General features: G+C 36.1%; 1 protein-coding gene across 1 annotated transcript in view; it reads left to right on the top strand.

The window, feature by feature from the left end:
• Positions 1 to 13,996, top strand: part of DNAH7 (dynein axonemal heavy chain 7) — a 230,209-nt gene that overhangs the window by 68,935 nt on the left and 147,278 nt on the right. The window contains exons 22-26 of the mRNA XM_067023255.1: positions 2,605 to 2,817; positions 5,125 to 5,234; positions 8,590 to 8,758; positions 11,231 to 11,333; positions 11,454 to 11,581. Of these exons, the coding sequence (XP_066879356.1) occupies positions 2,605 to 2,817; positions 5,125 to 5,234; positions 8,590 to 8,758; positions 11,231 to 11,333; positions 11,454 to 11,581 (723 nt within the window). The remainder of the gene's footprint in view (positions 1 to 2,604; positions 2,818 to 5,124; positions 5,235 to 8,589; positions 8,759 to 11,230; positions 11,334 to 11,453; positions 11,582 to 13,996) is intronic.

Raw genomic sequence — 13,996 nt, 5'->3', positions numbered from 1 at the left:
GATACTGAGATGAGGTTATTTGTTCACTCATTTATTAGTTTACTCCATTTTATCCCACTCGTGTAATATGGTGCATGTATGGAGCCATTCACAGAGAAAGCCAAAATGAGAATCCATGCCTTGAGTGACTATTACTCGAGGGGGACTCAGCTTTAGACGTAGATCATCTAAAGCCGTAATTTAGTGGAACTTAGCAAGCCTTTTTTTGCTGTTACTTGCTGGATTGTTTTCTTCTGTTGTGTTTTGTGATGTTTCACATATCTAAATTTCATGTAATGAAATGAAGCGTTGTACGTGTCTTTAAAAATTAATTCTTTCCTTTTTCCTCTGCTTGTGAATACTCCGCTTCAGTATGTCCTTCATCTGCTGCCTGTGTACGTTGTCCCTGTCTGTATCTCATGCATATTCAGTTTGCCTAGGTTCTGTAGCAGCATCAGGAGGGGATGGCACACGTTTTAGTATTCTAAGGCGTTGATGATTTAAGAAAATTTAATATGTGTTTCTATCATGGGAGGATAGCACATGTTTTAGTGTTCTGTGTGGATAACTTTTTCCTTAATGTGTGGTTCACATTTGAAACTAATATCTTTGGTTCAGTAAGTGGAGACTCTTGGCAGCCTCAGAGGAGACTAGACATTTCCATTCTCTGCAAACACTCCAAGTTGTCTGGAGCTTGATGCTACGATAGCACCATGTTGTACTGTCCCAATTGCAGAGGACCCATTCCCCTCAGGATCTGTTTCCATTTATTTATTCAAGGAATATTCACTGTGGAACTAGTCAGTATATGAGCTATTAATTACAGGGGCTAAAAATGAATGAAAGAATCACCACTGTCACAGAGCTTGGGTTATTGCAAATATTGATGTGATTTTGAGTCAGTTTATCACTGTGTATGTAGAGGGAACGAGGTATGATAAAAATATGATTCCAGACAGGGTTTATTTTGGATGACTACATAAAGTATTGATAGTTACCTTTAGATTCATCAGTTCACTGTAAAGAACAATTTATAATGAATTAAATGTAACAAAAGTAATTCAATATCATGATTTTTTTCAATCTAGCTGATCTGAATTCTCATTGATTTATTATAACATAGTTCCTAAAGAACTTAGTTCATCACACTTTGAAGCTAAATTTTAGTTCTAAATCTGTTTTTCTAGTATAACAAATGTAAATAGTAACAAATTCTTATGGACATATAATTTATACCGTCAGGTCCAAACATTAAAAGTTTAATCTTATGCCTTGTGTTGAACTACAGTATGTGAGAACTGGTAAGGCTCTCAAAGATCCTGACTTTTACTGATTAGGAAACGAAGATGCACCACCTAGTGTAGTTTGTGTTCTTAGGAGCAAAACTATTCTTACTAATTTGTGTACTCAATATACTTAAATTCACTAATTGGCTCTAAGAATTTAAACACTTGGGCTTGTTTAAACATAGGTGGGACAGAATTTTATTTTTCACTACTTATGAAGCAAATTAATAGCAATTAATTATGAAAATGATATAAATGGAATAGTGTTCAAGCACCAAACTTTAGAAAAAATGACTTCCTTAAAAAAAGGATAAAATATTTCAAGGAGTAATAAAAGTGACCCTTAAAGAAACAAGTCTCCAACTCTATCCTTTAAGCTTTTCTCATCCTTGGAATTCCTCATTTTTAGTTTCATTGCTACCACTTACCTGGTCCTAAAGGAGTGAAATAAACTCATTGGTGCACAATGCTTATTAAATATTATTAGAGTGGAGAAAAGTGACCACATCAGCCTGATGGAGCATATTTACACTTCCCTTAGGCACAGCAGTTTTCATTGATTTTAATTTGATTTTCCTAAACCCTCTTCTCTTTTTCAAATACTAATCAGATTTACCCACCAGAGAAGAGACCCCTCCCAAAGCAAGCCTGATCCTTAGAACTGGCCTTAGCTCACCGTAAACTAAAATGTTAGATGTTTTGTTTTTTAGGATCTTTACATTTCAAGTGGCACAAATCCTACTCAGAAGCTCACACAGGAGTACTAGAAGGATTCATGAGATCTAATGTAGAGCATTTGGAATCAGGATCTCAGGGCTTCATCACTGCTGCAGTTTCTCTTTTGTTGTCTATTTTTCATCTCTACTGGTCTCTGTCAGGCTTTTTCTGCAGTGGGGTGAAGGCTTTCAGTAGCTTCGGGTTGGCATTCTGAAAGTCTCCCAAGCCTAGTGAAAAGCACTTTTCTTCCTATCTGTATAGCAGTCCCTGGAAAGAACTGTGATTAGCTCTGGTTGGGTCACACATGCCCTCCTTCATGTTGCCTTGGAGATGGGGCAATATGATTGACAGCTCACAAAACCACAGAGCATACAGGAGTGGAAATGGAAAGGAGGGGATGTTGGGTAGGCACAAACCATGTATGTCAACTATGTCTGGCCTGATTGAGCTTGTTCACCTAATACTTTTGTAGTAAAAAAATTTTTTTGATCATTTTTAAGTTATGTCATATGGAAAATTATAATAAAAATGTAGAAAATACTCGGTATACATGCTAGGTCAAAAATTTTTTTGTTAAAAGGATTCTGATCACACTGAGTAATTATATCTTATTTTCTTTCAGTCTCTTGAGGAATACTTGGAAAAATGTAACAAACAAATTGATGATATTGTCACCTTGGTTCGTGGCAAATTGTCCAAGCAGAATCGTGTTACTCTGGGAGCCCTTGTGGTGCTGGATGTCCATGCTAGAGATGTTCTCACAACACTTGTTAAAAAGAAAGTTAGTGATGACTCTGACTTTGAATGGTTAAGTCAGCTTAGGTACTATTGGCAAGTAAGTAATATCACTGAATGTTATTACTCAGCAGTTTCAGCTCACAACTATATAATTTGTGCTTGCTAGCTCACATGAGAAATAGTATCAGTAATATCGGATTTTTCTTGCTGATGGCTGACTATACCTAAACAAGCATTCTCCAGATTGAAGATTAAGGCAGCCAAAAACTATATGTGAAGTGTTTGAAAACTGTGTTTATATCTATATCGAAATGTATAGTTACATAGAAATACATATACATATATAGATGCACACAAACTATGAGTAATTATAAAAAATTACTCATTTGAAATTAGTCATTATGCTTGCTGAATCTGTAAAATATTGAAACTAATCAGTTTACAATTGTGTTCTTAGATTCCTGATGCATCTAAAGAGTGTACAAGTCAGACTGTTTTAGTCTGATTTAGTCATTAAACTTGCCTCTTGTTGATCAATTGAACTAACCAGAAACATGATCTGGAGGAAGGTTTTTATCAGGGGATCTATGTAGTTGGTGATGTCAGTCACCATCAGGAAGGCAGGAGAAGCAGGAACAGTACAGTGAACAAGGCTGGGCCTGCTGAGAATTGGAAGAGAGAGCTGAGGATTGGAGATAGAGACTCAGAAGTTCTCATCATATTCACTTTTGTGAAAGGCTTTGGGAGGTATGGAGTGGGAGGAGAAGAGTTACAAGAACCAGAACCCTGGAAAACCATATGAGGCCGTGAGTATAGTGGTTAGGAGCTCAGACTGTAGACTGATTGTTTCAAATGCTACATCCTCCCCTTACCAGTTGTGTGACTTGGGCAAGTTACTTACTCTCTTCAGGCACCAGCTTCCTTATCTGTAAAATGGTGATGATGATAATACTCCCTCTACAGTGAAAACAAGTTGAACAAATGATTGAAAATACAGGAGAATAATGAACTAGCAAAAAGAGTAAGAAAACAATCCAATTTACAATTGCTCAAAAAGAATAAAATACCCAGGAATAAATTTACCCCAGAAGGTGAAAGACCTATAAACTGAAAACTATGAGACACTGATGAAAGAAATTGAAGAAGACACAAATAAGTGGAAAGATCTGTGTTCATGGATTGGAAGAATCAACATTGTATCCAAATGTATCCAATTTCATTCTTTTGCATGTGGCTGTCCAGTTTTCCCAACACCATTTCTTAAATGTCCTTTCCCCATTTATATTCTTGGCTCCTTTGTTGTAAAGTAATTGACCATATATGTGTATGTATATTTCTGGACTCTTTATTCTGTTCCAGTGATCTAGGTGTCTGTTTTTATGCCAATACCATACTGGTTTGATTATTTTAGCTTTGGTAGTATAATTTGAAATCAGGGAGTGTGATGCCTCCAGCTTTGCTCTTCTTTCTCAAGACTGCTTTGGCTACTTGGGGTCTGTTTCCATAAAAATATATTAGGATTGTGTGTTCTATTTTTGTGAAAAGTGCCATTGGAATTTTGATAGAAATTGCATTAAGTCTGTAGATTGCTTTGGTAGTATATATATATATATGTAATAGAATACTACTCAGCCATAAAAAATGAAATATTGACATTTACAGCAGCATGAATGGACCTGGAAGGCATTATACTAAGTGAAATAAGTCAGAGAAAGACAAATACCATGTGATCTCACTTATATGTGGAATCTAAAAAACAAAATAAAATAAAATAAAAATAAAAAACAAGCTGATAGATACAGAGAACAGATTGGGGGTTGCCTGGGGGTGGGGGTAGAGAAGGTGAGAGAAATGGGTGAAAGGAGTCAAAAGGTCCAAACTTCCAGTCATAAAATAAGTAATTCATGGGGATGTAATATACAGCATGGCAACTGTGGTTAATAATACTGTATTGCATGCTTGAAAGCTGCTAAAAGTAGGTCTTAAAAGTTCTCCTCACAAGAAAAATATTCTAACTATGTATGGTGATGGGTGTTGACTTATGGTGATCATTTTGCAATAAATATAAATATGGAATCATTATGTTGTATCCTAAAACTAATATAATGTTGTATGTCAATTATACCTTAATAAAATAGTGTTAGCAAATTTAAAAAAATATATAAGAGAGGTAAAGAATAAATACATTTTCCAAAGTTGTTCTATGGGGAAGATTGAAGCCAGTGACTTCAATTACTTATCCAAGGAAATTAGATAGTGAATTCTTCTACTGAATTAAATGATGCCTGAAAAGTGAAATTTAAAGATGTTGTTTACAACATGGCTATTATTTAAGAGCTTGAGGTTTCATATTATTTAAATTTTTGTTATTTAAGCTAACTTCATTTTATCTGATTTGTACTAGGAAAATCATTTAGAAACAAAGATGATCAATGCTGGTTTACGATATGGATATGAATATCTGGGTAATTCTCCTAGGCTGGTTATTACTCCACTCACTGACAGGTGTTACAGGTAAACTCATTATTTTTAAGATCTAATTGGAACAATTTTCACTCCTAAATCACTCAGTTTTCTAAGCACCAAAAGTATCTGTTATCTTTGCCTAGACCCTTAATTCTTGTCTCAACTTGACCTTCAATTTCTTTCTCTGCTGGCCTCTTCCTCTCAGCTCTAGAGCTCTAAGTATTATCAGGCGTTTCTGTTATTTTTTTTACTTTGTTCATTACTCCTTTCTTGAAACTTCTGACTCTTCCTTTTGGATCATTTGACACATCCTCTTTCCTCCCCTGAAACAAGGAATTTTCTAGAATTCTGTTTTCATGTATTGTTTTGTCTCATGCTTCATGGTTTCCTGAATGTCCTCATCCATTCTTAGGCTTTAACAGCCTACATCCTGAAGATCCCCAAACCTGTATGTACCGCCAGCCATGGTCTCTCTCCTGTTGTTTCTCCACACACATGCCTGCTGGATAGCTCCATCAGATATCTCATAGGTATTTACATGTACATTGTTTTTTATTGTCCTTCTGAATAATAAAAGACCTTTATTTTTAACTCCAAGGTCCCATCTCCCATATTCCAAATTATTGTCAAATACTAAATTAAACTTTGTTTTTTCATTTTCTCCCAATTGTAACTAGTTTATTGATGAACCCAGTCTCAGGATGCAAGCAGAAAGCAATTTTGTTCTTTTTTATCACCTTTCTTTTCAACTTGCTCTATCAAATATTTTCCCCACTTCTGGATAAAATCTAGGGTAGATTCCCTACTCTTTCTGGCAACTTTAATATGTTAATGAAAAGTGTTATTATTTTCATGTACTAAAAGTCCATTTAGGTCTAAAATGAAAGTTACTATTTTTCATCCAGTTTAAAACATCCCTTCCCCTCTAGCTCAAGCTTGACTCAAGCTCATGGCCTGCATTTGGGAAGATAAATGTGGTCAGTCTTTTGTCATTTTTGTCCCTGTCCTTTGCATTCATCCCTCAATAGCTCATCTTTTAGCTCCTCTAGTGTTGGGGGTTGATGGAGGAGAGGAGAAGGAAAGGGAGAGGTAGGTTTATAGGTGACAGGTGTCTTGGGTGACAACTATGTCTTGGCTGTTTAGTGCCTTCCTTGATGGCACAAGTCTAGATGTACCAGATCTCCCAGGGGATGTTTATGTGGGTTCTTTGGGAGCCTGCAGTCACCTGCTTCTCCCACCTGCGGAAAATGCCTTCTCTGACTGGCTGCTGGTGACTTCTGTTTCAGCCTCTGCTGAGGTCCACCACACACTGACCCTCTTCCCGGGTCTCCTCTGATTCTACATGGGCCTCCTGCACAGGGTCCCATTCAGCTTGACTCAAATCTGGTTCCCTTCCAGTGGGATCTAGATCTGGCCAGATGATACACACATTTGTTTTACCATCAGTAAGAATGGATCTTTCTTACCGTCCCTGTTTTCTCCTACTCTGCCATCAGGAGAAGCTGCAGGCATTCTCTTGACTTTAAATATTTTAAAGCTCTCAGCTTGGGGTTTTAGTCAAAATTCTAACACAGAACGATCTGTGTTTATATACTGTTACACATTTTTTTACAACTAATATTTATGTAGGTTTACCAAGAATTTTATCATTGTCTTTACTTGCCATTGCTTCTTTCTTTGTCTGATTTCTGGTTTAATTTTTCTCCTTACTAGGCAATAGCTTTTAGTAATCGTTCAAGTGAGGCTCTGCAAGTAGTGAGCTATACCAGTATTTATCTAAAATTGCCTCTTTCTCTTCTTCTTCTTCTCTTTTTTTTCTTTTAGTCTTCACTAGATTATTAAATAATAGATTAGCTAGGTGTAAAACTGTAGATGAACAGTAATTTTCCCTCAGCTCTCCAAAGATATTATTCTACTGGCATTCATCGCTCCTGCTGAGTATTGTTATTCTAATTATTATTCCTTTATAGGTAATTTTCTCCATTGTAGTTTCTAAGGTTTTCTCTTTATTGTTGATGTTCACTGGATGTTACTAGATGTGGATGAGTTTTTATTTATCCTACTTGGGACTTTTTCAATTAATATCTTTAATTCTGGCAAATTCTTAGCCATTGTTTTTTTTATTTTGCCTGTTCCCCCATTCTCTTCCTTCTTTCTTCTATGTCTTTAACTTTTCTTATAGTTGACCTCTCTCCCTGGGTGATTTCCTCATATTTATCTTCTAGTGCATAATTCTGTTAGGTTTTCTCTGCTATTTATTCTGTTCACTGAGTTTTCAAAAGTTCAGTGATTGTATTTTTCATTGCTAGATTCCAAGTTGCCCCTCTTATGAAATTGGCTTCGGTTTTTCCCCACAATTTTCTGGTGTGTATTGCTTTTTATTTAAAATCTTATTTTAAAAAAATCACTAGGATACCAAAGAAGGCAGAGTGCCATATGTGCAGTAACCCTCCCAGACCATTGTCCAACTGCCTTTGTCACTGCAAGTCTGATTCTTAATTCTGATCTCTCTTTCCAGTTTTAGCTGTGAGCTAAATTTAGTAGGGGTTGTTTCCCCATGTAGTCTTACATTTTCTCAGCTGTGGAGGTGTCCATGTGGAGCAGTTTTACATTTATCTCTGTGGAGGGCTCTAGGGTTTTCAGAACAAAATTTTAATGTTAATTTCTCATTTTGGGTTCATGTGCCCATCAGTAATGGAAACTGGATCCCACCCTCCGTGAAATGTAGGTTTCTCGTTGGGCACTGTATGAAGGATAAGCTTCCTGTCTCTTCCTTAGTTGACTCTTCTTTGTCTCTTGAGTAGGTTGCTGGAGTAATTTTAGTTCCCATTTACACACAAAGCAGCCTTTCAAGTCTTCTAGCTTTAAATAGTGAATCCATTCCAGCTCCTCAGCTTGCTCAGTTCTAAGGATTTATTTTTTATGTGGGTATAAATACACTTGTGTTTATATGCTAATTCCAAACCAATGTGCACCTCTACAGCTTTAGCACCTAATTACTTTTCCAGCTATGCATTCCCTCTCGATTGATAATTTCCTTTTCATTCGTTCAAAAATGGCTATATATTTCAAAAGTTGTTATATTTTTCTTTTATGTAGCATTTCCATATGCTTGCAGTAGGAGGAATGGGTGACTCAGGGTCAGCTGAATTCTCCGTATTGACCAGAAGTCAGCACTGAATTTCAAGAGTGAATTTGTTCTGCTTATGTCATATATACAGCTATTCAGAAGTAAAACATAATAACAGACAAAAGTAATGCCCAAAGATTTTCATAGACTAGTAGGAAGGAAGGAATTATTGATGAGGAAGTGGAAAATTTGGCTCTCAGCTTAAAATTTTCCTCTTTTCAGAATGTATATAAAAATCACATTATTCAACAAAGATTGTTTATTATATTTCAGAACCTTATTTGGAGCCCTTCATCTGCACCTTGGAGGAGCACCTGAGGGGCCAGCTGGAACTGGAAAGACTGAAACTACAAAAGATTTAGCCAAAGCTATAGCCAAACAATGTGTTGTTTTCAACTGTTCTGATGGGTTGGATTATCTGGCTTTAGGAAAATTCTTTAAGGTTTGAGTTGACTCGTCATTTGCGATATGATAACTTCTCAGAAAGGCTATTTATAAGGAAACATAATTTGATGCAAGTAAAAGATTTACTGTAGTTTAAGCAAAGTTAAAATTAAAGTATTATCTCAGTAATTCTCGTGAGAAGTAGGGTTATATCAAAAGCTTATTTGAGAAGGAGCTCTACCTCCAGTCCTTGCTATAATGGGTCAGTATTACTGATAGAAATGAATGAGTGGCGTCCCTCCAGTATACTGGACAGCTAAAAGTTTGAGAACCACTGCATCATGTAAAAATTGTGGTATCTAAAGACTTCTTTGTCCGGTAGATCTTGTTATTAACAAGTTAATATTAACAAGTTCATTAATTATTAACAAGTTCAATGATTTACTTTATAGACACATTCTAATTAATCTTTTTAGTGAACCTGAAATCTTTCTTTTGTTTTTTTCTTAATCTTTTTGGTGAACTTGAAATCCTTCGTTTGTTTTTTCTTATTCTGAGTCAGATTCCCACTCTTAGGAGTCTGTAAGATTGCAAAAAGGAGAGTTAAAAGTATAAAGTCCCTAAGTTCATCGGTGTAACCTATGAACATCTGGTCATTTTAGTGCTTTGTTGCTACAGCCTGTTATTCCTTAAAATATTAGGTAGTACAATTGAACACAAAATTATCTGTGTGGTTCTACTTATTTGTTTATTTGATTTCTATTTTTCGATACTTTTCAAAGTACATTTTAAAGATTCTGTAATCCTTTTCAAAAGTATCTCCAGAAAAAGTTAACATTAAAAAAAAATACACAAACTAACAAAAAGGAATATAACAACCCTACCCCATACAGTAAACTATTCCTCCCTGAAGTATGACCTAGTCATTTTATAATAGATTTGGAGCATAAAAAGTCTCTACATTTGTGATGCTGAAACAATTAGAATAAAAGAAAAGAAAACATTATAATGAATAACGTATGAAGAAAACATTTGAGTGACCATAACTATTTTAATCATCCTCTGTCATGATATACAACCTTGTTGTAATGATTAAAGAAATAAACAGCAAATCTAAAAGATTCTATGTGTAGTTTGAATAGCCACTATATTCCTAAACGTGCTAAGTTTTCAAATCTATATAATGATATTCTTAATTCTTTGATATAGATTCATATACTTATAATATTAAATTTGATTATTGGTAAGTACTGATCATATGGACACTTTGTGTTAGTATCATGCTGAATAATGGAGGTACAAAATAAAAAAGACATAGGTCTTACTATTAAGAACCTCACAATCTGTATAACTGAACATGTGACTTCATAAGCATTCTGTTCTGTGATTTCTAATCCTTTTATTTTATCGTGTATTAGATTTCTAAGTCATAGTCTTCTCTAAATAATGAAAATGTACTACTCTTTGATTGCATGCCATTCATGTTTAATCCAGTGTGTTTCAGTAGATTGAGCTGTACACAAATCTGAGGTCAGCCACTATTAGATGTATGGCATTGTACTAATTATTGATACTTAACATCTTATGTGATAAAGCCTTAGTTTCCTTGCGTAAAAGATATATACAAAGTGCCATGCATCATTCCTGGCATATACTAGGTACTCAGTGAAACACACATACATACATATGCAATCTATAGAATGTACATTCAATGAATATTTTGGCATTGATTTTTTTAAAGTTAGTCCGCATTTGGACTCAGCTACTCAAGCTTGATTTTCCAGTTTTTCCTTATGACCAAATGGCACCTACTTATGAGGTATCTGTGAGTTAGAACTGCAAGCTAGTGCCTCAAACGGTGTGAGTCGGTCAGTAAGGTGCTCAGGCTAGAGAGTAGTTTCATTGGCAACAGAAGTCATCTTTTTTTTTTTTTTTTTTTTTTTTTTTTTTTGCGGTATGCGGGCCTCTCACTGCTGTGGCCTCTCCCGTTGCGGAGCACAGGCTCCGGACGCGCAGGCTCAGCAGCCATGGCTCACGGGCCCAGCTGCTCCGCAGCATGTGGGATCTTCCCGGACCAGGGCACGAACCCGTGACCCCTGCATCGGCAGGCGGACTCTCAACCACTGCGCCACCAGGGAAGCCCAGAAGTCATCTTATTTAAAGGATTATTACAATCCATTCTATGGAGTCCATAAAGGAAAAGCAAATAAAATCAGCTTGTAAATAAAAAGTAAGAAAGGCTACGAAATTATAGATATACATCTAAATGTCAAAAGATATACACAGAAAGTAAAAAAAAAAAAAAAAAAATCAATTGGAAAATTTTCCAGTTGATTGAACTCTTTATTCATGCAGAATAATGAATTGGTAATAAAAGGATAAGCCATCTTGAAAACTTTAAGGATAAAGGTGAATAAGCAATTTCCTTGATAGGATATTAAATCCGCGAAAAGATGAGGTGAAAATACAACATTTCAATGTAATATTCAATCAGATAAAATTGAAAAATTTCATTGATCTTTTCTCCCAGGGGCTGTTATCTTGTGGAGCCTGGGCTTGCTTTGATGAGTTTAACAGAATTGATTTGGAAGTACTGTCTGTGGTTGCTCAACAAATTCTTACTCTCCAAAGAGGTAATGGACTAGTTTATCTCTGCATTGTTTGAAAACAGTAGAAATACAGGAGGTAATGAATGGCACGAGTCCCATTTATATGTGGAATTGCTAAGTCATTTCATTATTGATTACTCACAGGTATTAATGCAGGTGTGGATTTACTAGTGTTTGAAGGAACTGAACTAAAACTTGACCCCACGTGCGCTGTCTTTATAACAATGAACCCTGGATATGCTGGGCGATCAGAACTTCCGGATAATCTGAAGGTACAGAAAAGGCAATTATATCATCGATTTCCTTTCTGTGATTAACACAGTTAATATATAAAAAGAAAGCACATGCTGTTCTTGAATTTTATGTAAAATTTTTGCTTTTAGATGTTATATTTTAGACAACTGTTTTAGAAAATAATTTTAAAGCTTTGAGTACTTTCAAAAAATAAATATGCAATTTCTAAAACTTCTATTTTAAAATTAGTCATAATTATACCAATTAGAAAACATAGGAAATATTGAAAAAGGTACCCATTCTACTGCTTACTATATTGTATTCCTCAATTTTAAACGCTGAAATCAGAAAATTGTGAATACTGAGGTTTTTTTCAAGTTAATATTATAATATGAGCATTTCCTATCTTTATGAACATAATTCAAACTGTAAATAAATTTATTGAACAGTGCTTACTGTTTTGTTTTTTTTTTTTTTTTCTTTTTTGCGGTACGCGGGCCTCTCACTGCTGTGGCCTCTCCGTTGCGGAGCGCAGGCTCCGGACGCGCAGGCTCAGCGGCCATGGCTCACGGGCCCAGCCGCTCCGCGGCACGTGGGATCTTCCCGACCGGGGCACGAACTCGCGTCCCCTGCATCGGCAGGCGGACTCTCAACCACTGCGCCACCAGGGAAGCCCAGTGCTTACTGTTTGACATTTAGTTTGCATTTAGTTTTCCTTCATTATAGAAATATTGCAATGAGCAATTTTTACTTAAAGCTTTTCTGTATTTTAAGATACTTCCTTAGGAGAGTCATAAGACCAAGAGCTGTGTTGCTAAATTGCCTTCCAACAGAGGTTGAAACAATTTATATCTCATATCAATTCTCAATTCTCCTTAATACCCAGCAATAGTTTTTTGTAAGAACAAAACAGTTTTCTAATTGAATAGACTAGAATCTTCATTTAAAAAACAAACTTCTTTGATTATTAGTGAAATATGACATTTTCGCCATATCTTTGTTAGACATTTTATATTCTTTTCTGGTGAATTGCATGTTTATGGCTGGCACATAGAGAGAAAATGTTGAAGAATAATGCAGTGGTAATTGCGGATCCAAAACCAAGTTTTCTGACTCTAAATCCTGCATTCCTTCCACTATCCATATTTTTAGAACGACAGCTTCTGAGACTAGTTGAGGTACTTTTCCATTGAAAACACTTTTGATTGGACTCACTGCTGCCAAGTATTTTTGTGGTATTTTTATTCAGTACATTTTTATATGTTAGACGTGATGTTTTCGTACTTTGCCTTTGTGAAGGATGGTGAGACTTAAAAATAGAAACTGGTAAATCCTCCTTCATCTAAGAAGCATTTTGCAACTTTTTATTGGGATACACATTTGGAAAGTTCTTTATGTAGCAGTACTTTTATTCACTCATGTTTTCCTTTTATTCAGTAGGATCAATCTGAACACATAAATATTTGTAAAGGCAAACATCTGTGAGTAGCTAATCATAAAAAGCTGGGACCAGTATTGGTTGTGTCTCTTAATGCCCCATGCAGACTTTTCCTTGTTTTATTTATTGTGCGTGTTAAAACAATGTCAAAATATTCACCTTGTGGTTCTTGAAGTATTTTCCTTCTATTTTAGACCAAAAACTGCTCTCAAATTCTGATAGCTTTTTGTTGTTTTCGTTGTTCCTTTTGTGCAGACTTCTTGGTTAGAGCTGCTATAGAATATCTGTTTCCAAGTACATATGGAAATACCTAACAATTTTGAAAAAAAATGTCTTAGTCTGAAATGAAAAATAGATAGATAGACAGATAGATAGATATACTATTTTTTAAAAGCCTGCTGAGGCCCAGAGAGTATTATCAGTCTTCAGAGTCAGCCTCGAAACTTCCCTCTTCTTCACGCAGTGATTCAGCCGGTTACCAAAGCCAGCAATCCTATTTAATAAAAGTCTTATTACGTCTGCTGCTACCGCCCAGCCCCACGGCCACGCCTTGCTCCCAGCCCTCTTCGGTCTTCTGTTGCATGTCTTATTGCAGCAGCTCACCTGTCACCAAGAGTCCCTACTGAAATTCATTATAATGAATTCCCCATTGTAATGCTATCTGTGTTGTCAGAAGAAATCTAATCGTATAATTTCCAGACTTAAAAAACCACCGGGCTCCTTTTGCCCACAGGAAAAAATGTCAAATTTCTTGGCCTGATCTGCAAGAGCTTTGGCATTAGACCCAGTTGCATCTGTAGCACCAGCTCCCTGCATCTCCCTGTCACACAGGCCTCACTAGCCTCTGAAGGTCCCATGCTTTTGCACATGCTGTTTACCCTCTCTTGAGTGCTCTGCTAAACCACAACTGTCCTGCCTGACAAATTCATGATCATCCTTTAAGCTAGCAGTGAGCCACCGAACATACATACAGTTCAGATAAGACCATCTGGGTCCAGCCCCTGGAGCTGGCAGA

This window comes from Kogia breviceps, chromosome 2 (assembly GCF_026419965.1).
Source record: "Kogia breviceps isolate mKogBre1 chromosome 2, mKogBre1 haplotype 1, whole genome shotgun sequence".
Taxonomy (NCBI): domain Eukaryota; kingdom Metazoa; phylum Chordata; class Mammalia; order Artiodactyla; family Physeteridae; genus Kogia; species Kogia breviceps.
Note: the sequence above shows the minus strand (reverse complement) of the source record. Positions and strands in the feature narration are given on the sequence as shown.